The 21,102-nt window shown below is 49.4% G+C and overlaps 1 protein-coding gene across 2 annotated transcripts; it reads right to left on the minus strand.

Moving 5' to 3' along the window:
• Positions 1-293: 293 nt before the first annotated feature.
• On the minus strand, positions 294-20,596 carry LOC133134066 (lysine-specific demethylase 3B-like). Of its 2 annotated transcripts, none has more exons than XM_061250463.1 (24): positions 19,946-20,596; positions 18,349-18,516; positions 17,786-17,899; positions 16,985-17,090; positions 15,955-16,079; positions 15,744-15,812; positions 14,801-15,334; positions 13,071-14,166; positions 12,242-12,449; positions 11,402-11,616; positions 10,789-10,941; positions 9,417-9,524; positions 9,092-9,219; positions 8,390-8,597; positions 7,717-8,006; positions 7,042-7,311; positions 6,224-6,395; positions 5,876-5,966; positions 5,604-5,734; positions 4,925-5,044; positions 3,785-3,924; positions 3,085-3,261; positions 1,686-1,820; positions 294-1,532 (listed from the first exon to the last, which is right to left on the minus strand). In XM_061250463.1, exons 1-24 carry the CDS (start codon positions 20,111-20,113, stop codon positions 1,455-1,457), a joined length of 5,004 nt encoding a protein of 1,667 aa, XP_061106447.1. In that variant the 5' UTR covers positions 20,114-20,596; the 3' UTR covers positions 294-1,454. The 2 variants fall into 2 exon arrangements, with proteins under 2 accessions (XP_061106447.1, XP_061106446.1); XM_061250462.1 differs by having other exon boundaries at positions 8,390-8,600.
• Between the last annotated feature and the right edge of the window lie 506 nt (positions 20,597-21,102).

Here is a 21,102-nt window from a genome sequence, read left to right on the forward strand (position 1 = left end):
CATTATACTGAATCAGAAACGCGTAATTTGGCCAACACAACAGTTTAGCCAAATTACGTTAATGCAACACTGAACAGCGGTGGGATCAGATCGGGTGCTAGTAAACTGACTTACCTTTCCGTATGAGTTTTCAAATGTCTGTTGAAATTTGACGTGGATGCAATTTTTTAAATTATTTTAATTCTCCACATGTTGCTAATTGCAATAATTTTGTTTGGCTCGATGAGCATGAATTATTTAAACTCAAAGGCCACCACATGCCGAACTGGAGCTAATCTCAGCGAGCGTAAAACGACGTTGGGTGTGTTTTAACAAAGGAATATCTTTAATATAAATAAGTTAAATTGGCTCTGACATTATTCACTTCGTCATTTTCACGATGCTATTTGCCAGACGCTTATTGTTCACAAGTCCTTATTGACGAGTCCGAGTCGAGTCTGGAGTCCGTGTATATGTGACTCAAGTGCGACTCGAGTCCCATCTCTGGTACACAAGAATGGTTTTCAGCAGTCAATCATTACCATATCAACACGACTGCCTAAACTATATTACGTAAATGATAAGCCCCAACCCTCTTAAATCCAGTGACCTACTCAGTAGTGAAAGGACTACTCCTGAGCCAACTGCTCATCAAGCTTGACAATAAACAGGAGTTTTTTTTTTTTCTCTGTAAAATTTATTTTAGAACTTAAAAATGTATACAGAGATCACAATGAATCAAGGGAATTTCATTTTAAACCGCAGAAATATTGTTCAGCTTCATAGGGTTGATGGACAAAAAACCAACAACAAAAAGTAAACAAGTTTTTTTTGCCAACCCTTCCACATTCACCATTAATATCAGTTCTCAGCTTTGTCCTGAGGCCAAAACCAAACCAAAAAAAAGGTTTTTGGACAGAACAGCACACTTTGGTCTATTTGCCTTACTGCACTCTTTTTGTGAATCAACAGGACGGGAAGTTGGGAAGAGAGAAATTCTCAGCAGGGAAACAAACAAACAAACAAAAACAGAGCAGATGACGCACTGCTCAGCAGGGTTGTGTGAGAGTTACAATGGACGAATCTTGAGGATGAGGCTCAAATTTTAAACAAAAACAGAACATTTGTTCTCTTCTAGCCAGTTTGAAGGCACATCACCTGCTTAAACTCTTCATTAAAATAAAAACGAATCACAGACTAATATCCAAACTTAAATACAAAGCAACAATGAACAAAAAATAAACAACTGAAGAAAGAAACGTGGGTTTACGGATAAGGGTAACACTGAAAAGTGCTCTCTCCAGTCCAGGCAGTAGCAGAGGGTAGCTCGAGATTAGCATCTAATCAAACGTCCCTGGTTTCTACTTCCTGCCGCTCCAGGAAATGACGTCACGTGTCAGCATCGGTGTCACGCTGGTGTCGTCCCGGCTTCACGCCGCCTGGAGCGCGTTTGGTTTGGAAGTGACGGCAAGGAGCTACCGAGACATCTTGTGTTCGTGGGCCTTCAGCGTTCCGATGGAGTCCTTCACAGCATGGTAGATTATGTTTTTCACCTGCGAACGGGACGTCAAATTTACACCATGAAAGCTGCATCACAGGGCTCTCCTGTGCTCCCATCCTAGGAGCATTTGCTCCAGAAAACTGATGTTTGCAAACTGGGAAACTATTTAACACATCTACTAATTGGGCTGGACTCAAAGTGGTACCTGCAGCTTGTCTTCGTGGTTGGTGTGGGTGGTGGACAGGTGTCTGAACTCCTGGGTCAGTCTGAAACAGTGCTTTACGTGCTCTGGGGACACAAAGTCTTCCGCCACCTTGATGCAGCTGTAGAGGTTGTGTACCTGAGTACAAAGAGATGGAATTCAAATATTAATAACAAAATACGACATCATGCAACAGCTCCATTCACTGCGAATGAGAGGCAGAAGAGAGCGAAAGCTATAGAAAAACAGCCAATGGACAGAGTACAATTTTGCGAGATAAGGATAGGTAACAGAATGCCTTTAATGATTTCATCACCTCTACATAATCATTTTGGGACAAATCCACATACTGAGATATGCCCCTGGCTGCATGGTACGGCTGTGTGGTATGGCTGCAGTCTATGTCTATTTATACTGACCAGCTTTTTCTCAGCTTTTTTTCTGGGAGAATGTGTTTGACTGATTTTTAGTGGAACTCTCGTTTATCCCCTCCCCCTGAAGGATTGAAGGATCTGGCCTTATCATCAACAGTCTTTATCAGTAAGGCAGGGGACACACAGTTTTTCTAAAGCAACACCCTCTCTCTCCCCCCTCCCCCCCCCCCCTCTCTCCATATCTGTGACATACAGAAGCACAGCTGCAGTGCTACATCCATTAATAGAAATTCCACTTTCCTTTCTCCAGTGTGGGAATCCAAAACGCTTCAGACTGTTGTGTTGTGTTGTGTAAGCATTTTATATTTTCATTTGAGAACGGACATTAAATCATTCCAGGTTATTATTTGAACCCACTGTTTGAGGTTTTTTATTTATTTATTTATTTTTGCTATCTGGGCTTGAGGGTGATATTTCCCCTTTCTTCTTCCTTTCTGTTACTCTGTAAAGCATCTTTGTGACAGTCCTCTGTGAAAAGCACTGTACAAATAGAACTGCATTGAATTGAATGTTATTCAGCTATCAAGATGCAAGACAACACTACTGAACTCCACATCCTGCAGGCATTTGCTTCACCCATGCACTACACCACCTGATTTCAGTAATCAGCTCATTACCTGAACCGAGCAGGTGAAATAATTAGTGAAATCGGGTGGTGTAGCGCACGGTAGGAGCAAATACCCGCAGACACTGCGGCCCGCAGGACGTGGAGTTCAATAGCACTGATTTAAGATAAATACTTACCACTAGGTAGCCGCATTGACTAGACTGTTCTGCTTTAAGGACCACAATTTTTGCGGTGACAAGTAAAAAAAAAAAAAAAAAAAAGTAGGAAGTAGAAAAAGAATAAGAAAGAGCTTCAGTCTGACGAACGTCCAGTAATCCTTATGGATGCGGTGGTAGCCTGTCTTTACTGTGTGTGCAGTACTCTGTATACTCTTAATTCGTGTTTTTCTGTGAGGACCCACCTGGTGCGGGGCCCCGGCGGGGATGAAGACGGCGTCCCCCAGGAACTGCACGATGGCCCAGCCCTGCACCCCATACTCTGCCTGCAGCCTGCGCCGCATGCCCTGGTCCAGGTACCAGCTCTGGTCGTGGATGGGGTCGTGATCCGGAGGGTTCTCCTGACCGTGCTCCTCCCCCACCTGCCGGGAGCGGCCATTTTGAGTTCCTCTTACATTTAATGTGTTCGGTCAGGGGCGTCGCACTCCAGTCCTGAAGGGGTCTGCAGGGTCTGCAGGTATTTCTCATTTCCTTACAGTCGGCAGCCGATTAAGGCCTCGACTTCAGCCAGTCAATGACAGTCAATGAACAATCGGTCATGGCTAAAGTTAGTGAAAACCAGCAGACACTGCGGCCCTCCAGGATTTGAGTTCGCCACCCCTGTCGTAAGTACTAATGTCACCGCAACACACCAAAGTGTACAGGGGTACTTCAATTATCCCAAACATCCACCCCTATAAGCGAGGCAACATTACTCAGGCTGTTTACCAATAGCTCAAACTTTGTCATCAAATTTCAAGTTTAGGGGGCTTTCTCTGCTGTTAAAGATAGTGGCGGGTAATTTTTGACCCTTAAGACAACACAAGGGCTAAGGAAGCGTGGTGATTGGGCCAGCACTCGGTTGACCTCCGCTGTGCCCCCCGGCCGTGACCTACGACCCCTGACCTTGCGGAGCAGCTCGCGGATCTTCTCGGCGTCCTTGGCGGCGTATATGTGCCAGAGCGCGCCCGGCTTCTCCTTCGCCTCGTACATCCGCCGCTTCGTCACCTCGTCCACGTCGCCTCCCTCGATGGTCAGCATCACCTCTGCACCGGGGCGGAGGAGGGTACTCATCACACTGCACTCTTCATCATGTCAAACAGTGTTACTGATCTGTGTTCACGTCAAACTATTCTTCCAGGCATCTGAGTTCAGAAATGACGAAATTAGCAGTGAGACTTAAAATAATAAAAAGATGTGTAAACAAAGCATGAAAAAGGTAGTAAGTACTATTAGTAATGTAAGAGGCGATTGTGGATATGTTATAAAATATGCGTACAACCACAAATGGACAGATGATACAAATGAACAGCTTCCCGCATATCCCACTAATTGGTTCTAATGCAAAACATACTGCTAAGATGCTAACGTCACTAATAATATCCCTGACTGCATTTTTTTACTGCATTACTCATGTGCAAACACTTTCCCATTAGCAAAAGCTAACATTACCACACCCCCCACAGACTTACACACAGTTTACTCAAATAAGGTCCTATGACACACACTCCCACAGACAGACACACACACACACACACACACACACTCCTGCTGAGCAGACACAGTCACACACAGAGACACACACAGACGGACACACACGGACACACAAGCACACTCCTGCTGAACAGACAGCCACACGCAGAGACACACAGACACACACACCCACAGAACAGACATAGTCACGCAGTCACACACTCGCACAGAACAGACAATCACACACAGAGACACACAGTCACTCACAGACACAGACACTCACAGACACTCACAGTCACACACAGACACTCAGACACTCACAGACACTCACAGACACACACAGACACAGACACACACAGACACACACAGACACACACACAGACAGACACACACAGACACACACAGTCACTCACAGACAGACACAGACACAGACAGACACAGACACACACAGACACACACACACAGACACACACAAACACACACAGACAGACACAGACACACACACACAGACACACACAGACAGACACACACAGACACTCACAGACACACGCACAGTGCCTCATAGGCACTCACCCTTCTCGTGGTCGTTGTCTCCCTCTGGAATGCCCACGTACACCATGACGTTGGCAGCGTCTGACACATCTAAGTGCAGGTTGGTGGTGCCCACCTTCCTGTCCTCAGTGGAGATCAGCCCTGTGGGACAGAGACCACCAAAACACTGAAACCTAGCTGTACCCCCCGAGTCAGGAACCCTCTCCAATTAACCAGAGGTGCTGCAGGTTCAACTGAACTCTCCTTTGAAGAGTAGGTTTTTTGGCATTTTGTTTTCGAAAATTCTCAGTCAGCGTTTTAGCTTTTCCACTGCTTTCAGTTCAGAACATTCTAATCACAAATTTAAGAAGGTTAAAGAAAGGTTACTAGTTCATCTACTTGAGATAAATATGATTAATTAAATAAATATAGAATAGTTTGAACTCTGCTTATGCTCCCCCTAATTCTATTTATCACAGTAATCTTTGATGAGACACACAGGGTTATCAGGAAGTATCAGCAAGTATTAGCAGTTCGATTTACCTAAGTTTGCTGCAAGTATCTCTCCATATCATAGATGATGGGATAAGCCAATAAATTAGTTTGTAACTTTACCAACAAACAATAATAAGAGCAAGACACAGGAGGAGGGGAGAATACAGTCAGCAGAACAACAGAGAAATGAAAACTGACAGGGGTAGAACTGAGCTGGCCTCCTCACCGTAAGCGTTGTACATCTTGGGACCCAGGTCTGGTCGCACAAAGAAGTTGGGCAGGCGGGACGCCAGGTTTAGACAGCCGTCCCGCTTGGTGTACTCTGGGAGGGGCAAGTTCTCCATCAGGTCATCAAACCTGGGACCAAGAACAGCACAATCCACCAATCAGCTTACAGAGATCACACACCGGGGACTGGGCTACAGCACAATCCACCAATCAGTTTACAGAGATCACACTGGACAGCATAAACCTAGAAGGGCTGTGTGAAACGCTCACCTGGTGGGCATCATGTCCCTGAAGTCCTCCCCTGGAGGCCAGTCTTTCAGCTTCAGAGCCAACGGCTCCCCGTCCGTACCCTGCAGCCGCTCTGCAACACACAGTCTTTATGAGGACATACACACACATACACACACTCGCACTCACACACTCATACACACACACACACACACACAGACACACACACACACATACATACACACACACACACACAGACACACACACACACACACACACACACACACACACACACACAGTCTTTATGAGGACACACACTAACACACACACAGAAGTCATGAGGTCCTCAGAAGGCAGCAGTCCCCAACCCCACTCGATCCCGACACTCACTGGCGATAACCTCGAATCCGTCCCAGAAGTCTCGGACCTTGACGTCGGAAAGGATGGCACAGTTCCTGCAGTTGACCAGGTCCACATCCTGGTCCCCAAACTCCAGGCTGAAGGCCTCAGGCTTCCACAGACACTCCTTCAGCTTCCTGTGCACCCCTGCCACCAGCACCGGCTGCACAGCACAGCACAGCAGAGACAGACAGACAGACAGAGAGACAGAAGTGAGTAACCTGCTTTCCAAACCAAAGGTTCCCCCATACCAGCTATTGTTAAAAACAAGCTTTTTTACATTCCATCCACTACCTGGAAAATTATATGATTCGAGAGTTTATGTCATCGTGTACCAGTGTATGTTGATCAACTGTCTGTCAATTTTCCGTTCCTCTCCAATCAATATACTTTTTATGCAGCGTCCTCATTTAACGGCAAAATCGACTGTGTTTCACTCGTGCGTTTCGTATCACACAAGCTAGTGCTGCTCTAACTTCCATTTCAGCTTATCTTTAATCTAGCAAGTTGATATAATCTTCTGTAAATATTTTAAATATCCTTCCTGTTCAAAAATGTCTGGGCCTATCAACACAAACTAAGGCATACACAACAGAAATCCCCCAAGAAGTGCAGTATCGATACGCCAGTCTCCCCCTCAGGGTGACCCACCTTCAAAATTGGACTGCACTGTGACCAACATAAAAATAACTGCACTGCATGTGTAACCGTACACTGGTAGACGGACACGTAGCCGTCCTCTGAGAGGTGGATGTGCACGTCCGCGGTGAAGGGCGTGTAGCACACACACACACCTCCCCCTCGCTCACCTGGCCCTGCTTCCAGCACTCGCGGAAGATCTTCCAGTTGTTCCCGTTGCCGGGGTCCTGCAGACAGAGCAGCCTGCCGTCGCACAGCCAGGTGTGGGAGGTGTGGGGGTCGAGCACGCTGAGGCCCATCACCGCGTCCCGCCGGGCCCCGGCCCCCGCCTCCCCGGGCTCCGCCCCGCCCCGCCGCGCCTCCGTCTTCTTCGTCTCCACCACCGACGCGATGATGTGGTCCAGGAAGTTCGGCAGGCTGCTTTTCGCCTTGTCGCCCAGCTGAGAGGGACAGGAGGGCGGGGGGTGAGAGGGCGCGTTGAGTACAGCCTCTCTCTAAACAATGTGCAGGTGAAACCTGCATTTAGCATTAAGCCTTTAAGGTGTGAGGTCACAGACACTATGTAATTTAAATGTTCTTAAGTGGACATTAGTTCAGTTATTTAATCAGTCAGAATATAACTCTGAGAGTTTAAAACCACGGTGTCCCTAAAAAGAAATCATCTGCACAACATAACATAAAATAATGATGAAAAAAGGCCATTCAGCCAAGTAATGCTCTTTCTTTCCTACCATTATTTGAACTGTTATGGCTTTTTTCCTGAATACTTTAGTCTACATTAATGCATGCAGGGCTACAGCACAGAGACACTACAGGAGCGTGTGAGACATTCCCGGGACACGCACCGCAGACACGGTGGAGAAGACGGAGGGGAAGGGGACCCCAGAGTCTGCCGGCCCCTGAGGGAGCCTCCCGGGGCCCGAGTTCAGCAGGTCCCTGAGGCTGGAGCCCTCCGCCTTGGCCTGGGACGCACCGGAGCCCAGCAGGAGGCTGTTAAACAGCTTTGGGCTGGCCGCCGAGGAAGAGGAGGAGGAGGAGGAGGAAGATGAGGAGGCTTTGGAGAGAGAGCCGAAGGACCCCAGTCCAAATGGGGAGCGGGAATCCTGGGACATCACAGACCGCAGGGAACCCGAATCTGCAGGAGAAACAGGAATACATATTACATTTGTATTAATAATAATAATCATAATAATAATAATAATGTGTTATTTAGCTGACACTTACAGTTGATTAGACAAAGCAGGGACAATCCAACAGGGAACAATGTGGGGTTAAGGGCCCAATCCAGTGTCATTTATTTGCACTGCTCTGCTCTTGTTTACGAAAAGGCATTGCGTGTACTTTACTGCCCTTTCCTCGTAACAATAGCATGAAGTGAATGCAAATATATACATACAAATGTAAATATGTTGTACTCATGGAGACTTGGGTGTGTTGACTTAGTTTTAAGGGACTGGCACAGTCGGTATTATACGTGCGCCTTTTTTTCTTTAACTTTCTGTTGGAAGCTCCTCTGACCTTTGACATCTTCTTTGGCCTTCTGCGTGGCGAGGTCTGCCAGCCAATGGAGTGCAGAGGAGGAGGAGTTCTCCGGGCCCTGTGGGCGGGGCGTCTTGGCTCCTCCCCCGCCGAGAGTCGACTCTGTTCTCACGTTTGGCGCCTCCCCCTCGGTTTTGGGCGTGGTCAGGCCGTTGCCGGCGGTGACGTTGCTGGAGTTCACCGTGCACTGCTGAGAGGAAGCCCACACGGCGTGACATCACAGCATGACATCACTGTCTCGCCCATTCCACACCAACACACCAAGCCAGGAAATTACAGACCAAGAAATCAGCCATGAACCCCTGGATAAAAGAACATGCTCTTTACATCACATGACCTCAGCTAAGGTGAGTTTAAATTATTTGAATTATTTGAATTTTTCTTCAAAGATGAAAAAATACCACATCTGAGACCTTTCACACTGGCATTTCCGTAGCAATATCGACTGTATTTGCGTTCTATAAGTGCTCTCATATATGCCGTTTTCCAGTAGTGGTGTAGGGTAGTATTTAAGTATTTAAATGCGATGACGCTCGCACAGAAAATACAAGAGGTCCTGCGAGCAGATTCAGTGATTCGATTGGCAGGACCCAGGAGCTGGTTCCGTTGGTAACATTTTTCAGATCTGGTTGAGAGCCCTTATAGTTGATACTGTCATCCGATCAGTTGCCACAATCTCACCTGCAAGAGACCGTTGTGAGCGGCAGGTCGGACCAGGGGTTTGGTGTGCCGGTTGGCACAGGGGCAGTTGGCCTTGATGCCCCACTTGCCCCTGGCTGAGTGCACCATGTCTCCAATGGTGTAGAGTGCTGGGAGAGGAGAGAAGGAAATGAGTCGCGTAAGCAGCAGAGGGAATCATGGGAAATGGAGTCCAGATCCTGACAGACTGGGAAGATGTAGGCATGTGGGGGTGGAGTTCCGTTCAGGGGTGGGCTGGGGTTAGGGTTTTCCGGGCGGGGCAGAGTTAGGGTCAGGATGGGGTTAGGGTGATGACAGGGGGACTGACCTGTGCCTGGGATGATCTGAGTGGGCATGAGGTTCTGAGGCTCGTGCGGCTGCCCCTTAGCACACTTCAGCCAGGAGAACACGTCCTCCTCCTGACCCTCATCCACCACTGCAGGGGGATAGTTACAGGTGTCACACACAGACACACACATGTTCACTATCTGTCACACACAGACACACACATGTTCACTATCTGTCACACACACACAGACATGTTCACTATCTATCACACATAGACACACACATGTTCACTATCTGTCACACACAGACACACACGTTCACTATCTGTCACACACACACATACATGTTCACTATCTATCACACACAGACACACACGTTCACTATCTGTCACACACAGACACACACATGTTCACTATCTGTCACACACAGACACACACACGTTCTCTATGTCACACACAGACACACACACGTTCTCTATCTGTCACACACAGACACACACACGTTCTCTATCTGTCACACACACGTTCTCTATCGGTCACACACAGATACACACACGTTCTCTATCTGTCACACACAGACACACACACGTTCTCTATCTGTCACACACAGACACACACACATTCTCTATCGGTCACACACAGATACACACACGTTCTCTATCTGTCACACACAGACACACACACGTTCTCTATCTGTCACACACACGTTCTCTATCTGTCACACACAGACACACACACATTCTCTATCGGTCACACACAGATACACACACGTTCTCTATCTGTCACACACAGACACACACACGTTCTCTATCTGTCACACACACGTTCTCTATCTGTCACACACAGACACACACACATTCTCTATCGGTCACACACAGATACACACACGTTCTCTATCTGTCACACACAGACACACACACGTTCTCTATCTGTCACACACACGTTCTCTATCTGTCACACACAGACACACACACATTCTCTATCGGTCACACACAGATACACACACGTTCTCTATCTGTCACACACAGACACACACACGTTCTCTCTTTGTGTCTCCCTCTCACACACACACACACACACACACACACACACGTTCTCTATCAATCTCACACACACATACACGCACACATTCTCACACACAGGCCTCTCTCTCTCTCTCTCTCTCTCTCACACACACACACACACACACACACACACACACACACACACACACACACACACACACACACACACACACAGGTAACAGTCAACCATTTTCTTAAAACTCCTGCCTGCAAACAAACAGCACCCACTAACTGCAGTCAGACAGGCGTTTGTTTGCTTTTTGACACACTTGTGTGTATGGAGCTGAAACTTGTTTATAAACGCAGGTGTAGTCCACAGCCGGCGCGATGCGTTTCCGGGGGGACTCACTGTCAGCCGGCTGGATCTTGCGCAGACGGTAGCAGTCCAGGCACACGCCGAAGCCGCACTTCCGGCAGACCCAGTGGATGTTGAAGATGGTGGTCTCGCACACGTCACACATCTCCCTGATCCCCCTCACCGCCCGCTTCCACGCCACTTTCTCTGCAGAGAAGAACACGTGTTACCGTACCACACGTCTAGAGAGCGGCCACACCCGATAACATGGTGACACTCCTCTTTATAGGCCTCAGTGCTGGATCTATCAGTTACAGACCGTGTTCCATGAGCAAGTGCAGTTTTGAGGTTTGATTTTAATATTAGTAATAAAATAAGAAGTAAAAGAATATTTTCTTATTTTAAACACTGTTAAAAGTAAAATAGATTGTTTGACTGTCTGCCTGTCTGTCTGTCTGTCTGACTGTCTGACTGTCTGACTGTCTGACTGTCTGACTGTCTGTTGGACTGACTGACTGTCTGTGGGACCGACTGACTGTCTTTGGACTGACTGACTCTTTGTTGGACTGACTGTCTGTTGGACTGAGTTTGACTGTCTGTTGGACTGACTATCTGTTGGACTGACTGACTGTTTCACTGAAAGCTAAAAGTAGAGAGACAGGCGTACGGTGAGGCTCCACCATCATCATGGCCTCCTTCTCGGACACGACGAGCTGGCAGAAATGGTCGCCCACGTTGGCCAGGATGTACTTGGAGGTGTCGAGGTCCAGGGCCTGCTGCGCGGCGGGGGAGGGGAGCCAGAGCCCCAGGGCCTGGGGGTCGCTCTGCTGGGGGCTCAGGAAGCCCTCCACACGCAGGACCCCCTTCCGCGTGAACGCCAACCTGGGGGAGGGAGAGAGCGCCGGGGGTTACACCAGAGGCCCTCAACTGTCCTCACCTGATCTAGACACCAATAACACCCGGTCACTTACCTCTCAATGGAAAAACTATGTAAAAATGTCCTCAGTGTCTGGTAGATCTGATTTTTCTCATTACATTAAAGTTATTTAGGTGACGCTTTTATCCAAAGCGACTAAGCAGGGAGCAATGTGGGGTTAAGGGCCAACAGCTGTGTGAAACTTATCGTAGCTACCCAGGGGCTTGAACCGCCAACCTTCCGGGTCTCAGTCATATACCTCCGGCTGCCCCGGATACCATATTTATTTATTTACCATGTTGCGTACACAAGTGTGTAAATATGCGCTCACTAGTTCACGCACATGTGTATGAGCAGGTATCCAAGCACAACAGGCACACATGACACTTGCAAACCTTGGCTCTGTTATCGTATCCAGTCAAAAGCGGGACACCCACAGAAACAAGATGTGACATCTCAAAGGGCTTATCCCGCTAATACAAAAGGTTTTAGTTAAAAGCGGTGCGGTTCAGTGCGTTAAACGGGCCTGCTCTTGGGATGCAGACAGTAGGACACACTCGCCGCTCCTCTATAGCGCCCTCTCCTGCTCACCTGCGGAAGTGGAAGAAGCGGCAGGCCACGGTGTGGTCCTCCTCCTCCGGCTCCGGCTCGCGGGACTTGCGGTAGCGCTCCAGCCGGCACTCCCGGCACTTGTGCAGGTGGGGCGCCACGTTGATGCAGGAGCCGTCCTGCAGGAAGGACTCGCCCGTCTGCTTCAGCCGCCGAACCTTGGCCTGGTCCTTCAGCACCGACTGACCCACTGAGGGGGGGGGGGAGAGAGAGAGAGAGAGAGAGGGGGAAAGAGAGAGAGAGAGAGGGAAAAAGAGAGAGGGGGAGAGAGAGAGAGGTAGAGAGAGGAGAAGAAGAGAGAGAGAGAGAGGGAAAAAGAGAGAGGGGGAGAGAGAGAGAGGTAGAGAGAGGAGAAGAAGAGAGAGAGAGAGGGAGGGGGGAGAGGGAGAGAGAGAGAGGGGGAAAGAGAGAGGGGGAGAGAGGGAGAAAGAGAGAGGGGGAGAGAGAGTGAGAGAGGTAGAGAGAGGAGAAGAAGAGAGGGAGACAGAGAGAGGGGGAGAGAGGTAGAGAGACGGAGAGGGAAAAATAGAGAGGGAGAGAGAGGTAGAGAGGGAGAGAGAGGTAGAAAGAGAGGGAGAGAGGAACGTAACCTTCTTCAAAATTCACATCAATGAATAGGACATAATACTGGAAAAATCTGCAATCCCTGGTCTCACTCTACATGAAAAAGACATTAAATTCCTGCTCTATGCAGATTACCTGGTTCTGCTGTCACCTACAGAACAAGGGCAACAGCAGAACCTGGAGCTGCTGAAGCAGTACTGGCAGAAAATATGTAGAATGGTGTGTTTGAGACAGACCCAGCTCTGACCTGCGCGGGGTTTGCTGCGGGGCCTCCCCTTGGCCACGCCTTTACTCTTCTCCAGCAGCAGGGCCCTCTCCGCCCCCCCTCCCGGGGGCTGGCCGTCGGGGGGCTCGTCCTCCGCCTCGCTCAGGTCCGACAGGTCGCTGTTGTTGGTGCTGGAGTCGGACTCCTGCTTCAGCGACAGCCCACGCTCGTCCAGCGGGAACGTCTCCAACCCCCCGGGGGAATCCCCGCCTCCCGAAATCCTGGCGCTGCTGAAGGCCGGAGAGACGCCGGAGTCTGCGGAGTCCTCCCGCTCAGCCCCCTGGCCCGGCCCCGGCCCCGGCCCTCCCCCGCTGCTGTCGGGCGTCTCCGGGGGCGGGGCGGGGGGGCGCGAGGCCGGCGGGGGGGCGCTGCTGGAGAACGGGGACATCAGGAGGCTCTTGGGCGGTTCCGACATGGTGAACAGGTTCTGAGGGCTTTCAGCCGTCTCCATAGCGACAGAACCGGGCGCGGCGGCGGCAGACTGAGGGTCGGGTGGGCCGCCAAACGGGCCGAGGGGGACCTTGCTCTCCCCGAACATCAGGAAGGGGTTGGCCGGCTCGTCGCCTTTGGGGGCCTGCAGGAAGAGGTTCTGGTGCGCCCCCTCTGAGGGCTTCGCCACGGTAACCGGTCCCAGACCGCCCCCGAACACGACCCCGGCCGTGCCCGGGGCTCCTGGGCCCAGGCCGGGCCCCTCGGGGGAGGCGGCCGGAGGCTTCGGCCTGTCGTTTCCCGCGAACGGCTTCGGTGCCGTCGCGCCGTCGGCCTGTCTCGGCGGCTCCGGGGCCGGGCCCTGCTCCCTGAGGTCGGTCCCAAAAGGCCCAGCGCCCCCGGTCCTCGAGGGGGCCGCGGCCTGAGCGGGGAAGCAGCTCCGGTCCGGACCCTGAGCCCCGGTCGCCATGCACTGGAAGAAGAGGTTTTGGGAGGAAGGCGGGTCCCCCGCTGGCGCCCCCTCGCTGCCGAACCCGAACCCAAACGGCCTGTTGTCCGGCCCTGGGGCTGCCCCGTTCGGCCGGCTGCTCCCCTCCCCAAAAACCAGGGCGGCAGGCTTTTTCAACCAACCTGCAGACGCTTTTTGGCCCTGAAATCCAGACAACATTTACATACACGACACAGAAATTTCACATCTTACTCCATTCATTGGCATAGTACAGGGACCATCAAATCACAGTCCACCAGGGTCAAGAACTTTTCCACTAATTGTTAACGACCCAGTAGGAAAGAAAAGCAGGGCTGGATTTGGATACGAGGTCCAGATTTGATGAGCCCTGGTGTTGTAGTTTGGAGTTTGGAATCGTAGTGTTTCCTGTGCGTTTAATCAGCAACTGCTGCTGTCTACCACAGTGGCCAAGTTTGACATTTGGGAAAATGTTTACCATTATAAATACATACACGTGCACAGACATTGTATTTCATACACACAACCTAAAACATATTCTGGATATTGTTATGCATAAATAATACATTATACTTGCATACAAAAATTCTCTAACTATCATAAGCTCAAACTACATAACGAGGGGCCAGTTCCACAAAGCAGGATTAAGGATTTAGCTGGGTATAGCTCTTTTTAATTCAGTTCATGCTCCAGATAAGGGAGGTGTCCAGATTTTACCAGAGCAGTTATCCTGCTAACTCAGGGATCCTGCTTTGTGGAACAGGCCCCATTTGGGCGGGTGAGAAAGATGAGGAAGAGGAGTAAACTGGAGGCTCACCTCGGAGTGATTCCCCCTCCAGGTGGGGGGGTTGTGGGGTGCAGTGCCAGCCTGTGAGGGGGGAGAGGAGGGGGCCAGGTCTCTCTCCGGGGGCGGGGGCGTCGTTGGGGCAGGTTTTGGGGAGGCGGCCCGGGTGAGGCGGGGCATGTTACCTGTGGAGGGGAGGAGGGAGGGGGGAGGGGGGGGCGCGGGTTTGAGAGGAGGGGGGTTGGGGGTGTTCGGAGAATTCGGAGAGGTCCGGACGGGGGGCGGGGCCGTGGCTGATTCGCTGTTGCTCACCCCTCCTCCTCCTCCTCCGCCTCCTCCTGCAGTCACCATAGTAACCGGCGGTGACATCGTTGTCAGTTTTTCGCCGTTTGTCCCGTTTGTGTCGGCTCCGCCCCCGTTATGGTTGCCGATGCCGTCCCGCTCTCCTTCGGGTTTGGGGCGCTTTAGGGCCACGCCTCCGTCCCCCTCCGAGGGGTTTCTGCGCCGGCGTCCCACCTCCCCCTTCCCTCCATCCCCCTCCTTCCTCTCTGTACCCCCTTTCCCTGTCTGAGAGAGAGGGGGAGAAGGGGAGAGAGAGAGAGAGAGAGAGAGAGAGAGAGATGGAGAGAGGGGGAGAGAGGGAGAGAGAGACAGAGGGGGAGAGATGGAGACAGAGGGGGAGAGAGGGGGAGAGGGGGAGAGAGACAGAAAGAGAGTGAGGGAGAGGGGGAGAGAGATGGAAACAGAGGGGGAGAGAGTGAAGGAGAGAGAGGGGGAGAGAGCCAGAGAAGAGAGAGGGGGAGAGAGGGACAGAGAGGAAGAGAGATAGAGGGAGAGAATAAGATGAGGATATATACACTAAATTGATGCAGTGATCATTCACAGTGCTCATGAGCCCATCAAGTCATTTGATTATTCTTTCACTCATTCATTCAGTGCTCATCCTTTCATCCATTCACTCGTTCGTTGAGCTCACCTCCTCAGGGGCGTCATCAGCCAGCATCACGTGGATGACCCGCGGGTCCACCAGCTGCTTCTCTTCACTCTGCATTTACATCACTTACTGTTACAGGAGGAGATGTTTCCGGCTATAGCATAATATAACTATGTACTGAGCACAAACAACACGGGATTCATCATCATTTGCAGCGGGGCAGTGCAGGGCGTCTTTAAAAGAGACGTGGTACCTGGTCGATGGTGACCTCCATGATGTGTGTGAGGGGGTTGTGCTGAGACACCAGGGCCAGGGCCCAGGGCTGGTCAAACTCCGGCTGGTACACACGCACCCTCCGGCCCAGCATAGTGCATGACCCTGCAGACCAGACAAACACATCAGGACAGTGGTGGAGAGCTGGCGTGTGCTCAGGTGTGTGTGTGTGTGTGTGTGTGTGTGTGTGTGTGTGTATGTGTATATGAGTGTGTGTGTGTGTGTGTGTGTGTGTGTGTGTATGTGTGTGTGTGTGTGTGTGTGTATGAGTGAGTGTGTGTGTGTGTGTGTGTGTGTTACTGTCCTTGAGAACAGGACGGGCATTCAAAGCCAGAAAGACGTACACAAAGGAACATGGTTACACTAGTACACGTGTGTGTTCAGATACTACAGGCTTTCAATGCATTAAACTTGTAAATGACAGCCAGTCGAGACAGCCTCAGATTACCCAATATTTTCTAGTTGAGGAAAAATAAATTATATAGGTCCAAAGCTAAGATAAAACGACTGGATGTTGTGCAGCTGTGTTTTGCGAATATAAACAATTAGAAACAATTTGAAAAAAATTAGGATGAAAACATTTAGCTATTTGTTTGCTATTCTGCCTTGGACTGGTTATCTGGAGTACCGGATACACAATGTCCAAGGTGCTGGGCCTCACTCTCAGTTTCAGACTGCTGTCCTTAGTTCAAACAGGGAGAAGCAGTGAAGATAAGGATAAGCAGTGAAGCAGTCAGTGACTCTTCACCTAGAAATCCGCACTTGATCACGCCCATGTGTGTGAGTATGTGTGTGAGTGTCAGGGTGTGTGTGTGTGTGTGTGTGTGTGTGTGTGTGTGCGAGTGTCGGGGTGTATGTGCATGTGTGTGTGAGTGTGAGTGTGTGAGGGTATGCGTATGTGTGGCCTGTGTGGTGGGAAAACCGGGGGACGCAGCGGTCGCAGAGGAGACTGGTACACTCTCACACACTCTCACACACTCTCACACACTCTCACACACTCTCACACACACCTCTCCTGAGTATCTCCTGCAGCTCTGAGTCTCTGTGCCAGCTCCTGACTGCAGCCTGCAGGGCGGGATGATCCTGCAGGCGGCTGTGACCCTGCTCCTTCTCCAACTAGGTTGGGATTTAAATACATGTCAACATCAACTTTCAATTTCATTTTGGGGGGGTCAAACACCTATTTCAAGGTAGCAATGCGTTAATATTGTATGTTGTGCTGGAAAGTAAAAAAAAAAAAAAAAAATCTGGAACAATTTAATTTAGGGATGTCAATATGAACTGACCTACTTAGTCTCGGTCTGTGTCTATAGAGGCTTTCAGTTCGGAATGTTCAATTTCATTTTAGAATAGGTTTTATAAGTTACATGTCATCCCCCTGCCCTTAGCTCTCCTGTCTCCACTGTGCTGCATTTTGCTGTTAAAGTGAAAACAGCGCAAGGCCTAATCTTGGCCTATCGCATTAATGGCAGAAACAGGTGGAGACTATACCGTGTGAATACCACGGCTAGGCGTTTCCCGTCGCTACCGCCAACCCTCTGAGGGACTTCAGCTGGGAGGCACTTTCGCAGCAGATAAGGGCTCTTAATCAACACTGACTGGACAAAAACCTTGCAGCTTTTTTTTTTTTTTTTTTTGGCTGCAGATGGTGGTTTTCACATCTGCTTACAAAGCATTCTTTCCTTTTCTTTTTCAAAACACCATATATTTACTGAAGGAATCCTGGGTGTGTCCCTCTCGGCAACGTGCACCTGTGATTAACCCGAGGCAAAAATATGCCAACAACTCCATTTCAGCGACCACCCCCATACCTCAAATCTCTGCAGCGACTCCCCGTCTGGAAGGAAGCGGAGGCTTCGGTCCACAAAGGACTCGACAGGAACCAGAGATCCCAGGCCCACGCGGTCCACCAGAGGCCTGTATGACTGGGGGAGTGAGGAGGAGAAGAAAATTGGGAATTACTTGGAAAGGAAAATCCCCTGCTCTGAAGGCAAGTGGGCTCTTGGCTAATTTGGAAGTTCATCCAAAATAAAGTGTACACAGGGGTCCAGGGCTACGCAAACATTTTTAGGCAAGGAACATGTGTTCTTAAGACGAGAAATTTAGGTGCACACTAATGTATCATCCCAACTACTAAATGACCCATTTAGCACACAGTACATTTCAGGAGCAAATCCACACAGCCCTAGTACATGGAAGTTGTAAACACATACGTGCACACGTACAAATGCAGGAGTTAATATAGGGCATGATCGGTGACGCAGGGCAGGGGAAGGAGTGAGAACACCTTAAATATGACCACCTTCAAGGGCCCTGCACCTGTCACTCCCAGACACCCACTGAAAGGCAAAAGACAGTTTTAAAGAGTACTAACCAATGCTGGCCATGTTGGGCTGACTGTGACTCCCCCTCCTGGTAGAGTGGTATCACTTCGGGCTGCCCACACGACAGCACTCTCCACCAGGACAACGGACACGTCCTCTCCGTAAATGTGTACCCAGGACCGCTGTCGCCACGGGCAGTCCTCAAACTCCACAAACACCTGGGAGGAGGTGGACAAGATGGAGAATATAAGCACTCACATAATCATACAAATGCCCAGAGCAGTTGGAACAAACTGCCAATAAAAACTAATCTTACATTCGAAGGGAGGATTCCCTGTCCACCGACACCCACCCACATGCACCCACACCCACATGCACACCCATCCACACGCACACACACCCACATGCACACACACCCACATGCACACACACACACACACACACACACACACACACACACACACCCCCACATGCACACACACGCACACCCACCCACATGCACACATGCGCACCCACATGCGCACACACACCCACAGTTTGCACAGGCTTAGACTTAAAATGTGAATGAGAAGCATCAATTGTACAGCGCTTTGGATAAAGGCGCTATATAAATGCCAACCATTTACCATTTAGCAAGAGACATAGTACAGGGCAATGACTGGTTGCTGAAGAATTTCAAGGCTAAGTACAGATAAGGCTCCCCTCCACATTTGTTATTGCAGACTCTTTATCCTTCATTCTCCCCCGCATGGACTAATGATGTCACACAGTGTCCTGGAAAGGTGATGCCCTTAACATTACCCAAATGTTACTCTACCTCCCCAGTTCTGCAAGCTTGAACTGCAGGTAACCGGAGAACAGGGATAAATACGTGCCAATGTTAAATTAAGGTTCAGCAGTCTGGCCTTCATCCACCTCACCCAACACCCTTTACACTGACCAAGAGCTTTTTCAGAGAGCATTTTGTACCAGACAAACCTTCTGACCAACCGACAGAAACAGCAGTTTGATGTCCAGTAGAACCCAGAGAAACTGATTTAGCTACACAGTTCACAACCAGATATTCTAGGAAAAACTCTGGCTTTGTTTGTGGAATAAATGTCCAAATTAGTAGCTGCAAAAAGAAACTAGCTAGTAGCATTTTTTACATTTTTTTTTTAATTTAGGTATTCTCACCATGTTATTTTGGGAGGTTAACTAGCTAGCAAGCTAACTCACATTAGTTGGACACACACAGAAGCTCGCAAAATGCCAAGGCGGCATCTAAACGATATCATAACAATGCAAATTGATTTTTTTCTTTATTGACAAATTGAATTCCATACGGCTAGCATCGGTTACCAGGAAAGTCATGGTTTCAAAGAAGCCATTACCTGACTTAGTCTTCCGAAGATGTTGTTTTGTTGCAAACCGATGCCTACGTGCCCAAACCATATTCACTGCTGGCAATGGGTACCAAAGAAAAGTGAAAGCTGGCAGTTTATGCAAATAGCAACAAGCTAACGTTAGGCATTGGGTAGTTTGTGATTTCGCTAGAAGAGTGCATTAATTATTGCATTTCAAAGTTCATGCATGTGGACGGTTTCTTGTTTTGTAGCATGCCTAAACACACTGGCCCTGAAATTATACTGTTGTTTTGCAGCTTACCTCTACCCCAGGACTGTCCAACCCAATGACGCTGACCGCCCTGACTGTTCCCCGGAGCCAGTCGCGGTTCCTAAGGGCCTGGGTCGTCTCGGTTTCGGCTGCGGATTTTCCATCTCCGAATAGAAACAACAACCGTTTCCCCACTAAACCCAGTGAGTCCCCCATCATTGCTGGCAGGTTGACAAGCCAATCTCTCCTGCTGCTAGCTATCTGAATGGTCAACTTCTTCACAGAGAACTTGAATACCTCAAAACTACAGCGCACAAAAGCTCCTTAAAACCCCAAAGCTGATATTTATTGGGGTCCCTGCCCTTGCAGTGGGTACTGTACTAAGCGACCCACCAACTATGCACTAAAAGCATTGAGAACAATAACATTTCAGCGATGTACCCAGTCCGCCATTACAACAGTCAAATTTGCTCGTTGTCACTGAGTATCTGAGTAAAACTGGATTGGAAGCGGTCATTCTCGCACATGCGCACTCGGCGTTTGACTTGACAGGAAGAACGTAAACCCGGAAGTTAAAGTGTAACTATGCGGACTTTCCTGGCGAAAGCACACTTCTACAGTCGACCCGACGTGACCCCGGGGCGAATGGTGCACAATCAAAAACAGTACAATTCAATCCGAACTGGTGTACATGATTTTAAAGCGTGAAACGGCTCGATTCTTTCCCAAGGCAAAAAAGTGCTTATCGTGCAGAATGGAACGGTACACTGGTGGTAGGGCGGGGCGAGGGCGGGAGCGGGGGCGGAGGCTAGAAACCAACATTTGGCACGTGCGTTTCTGCATGTAAGCAGAGGGGCAATGGCAGTTTGCGTGACGCGATCTGTCGGAGCGCTTTGCAATGCTCCGTGCCGCACATGAAGAGAATGATCCTCAGAGATTATTTACTGAATGCCGCCTGGGTTACGCCGGCATTCTACATCTTTATTTATTTATTTATTTATTTATTTATTTATTTATTTATTTATTTATTTATTTATTTATTTATTTATTTATTTATTTATTTATTTATCTATTATTGGCCCACTTCTTAGACGACAAAGGTAGGGTATTGATCAGTATTATTCGGGAGTGTTTTGGAAAGCAATGTTTGGATTCGAAATGAGCATGTCCTCACATCTGATAATCACAGGGAATCAAACGTATAATCA

This window comes from Conger conger, chromosome 7 (assembly GCF_963514075.1).
Source record: "Conger conger chromosome 7, fConCon1.1, whole genome shotgun sequence".
NCBI lineage: Eukaryota > Metazoa > Chordata > Actinopteri > Anguilliformes > Congridae > Conger > Conger conger.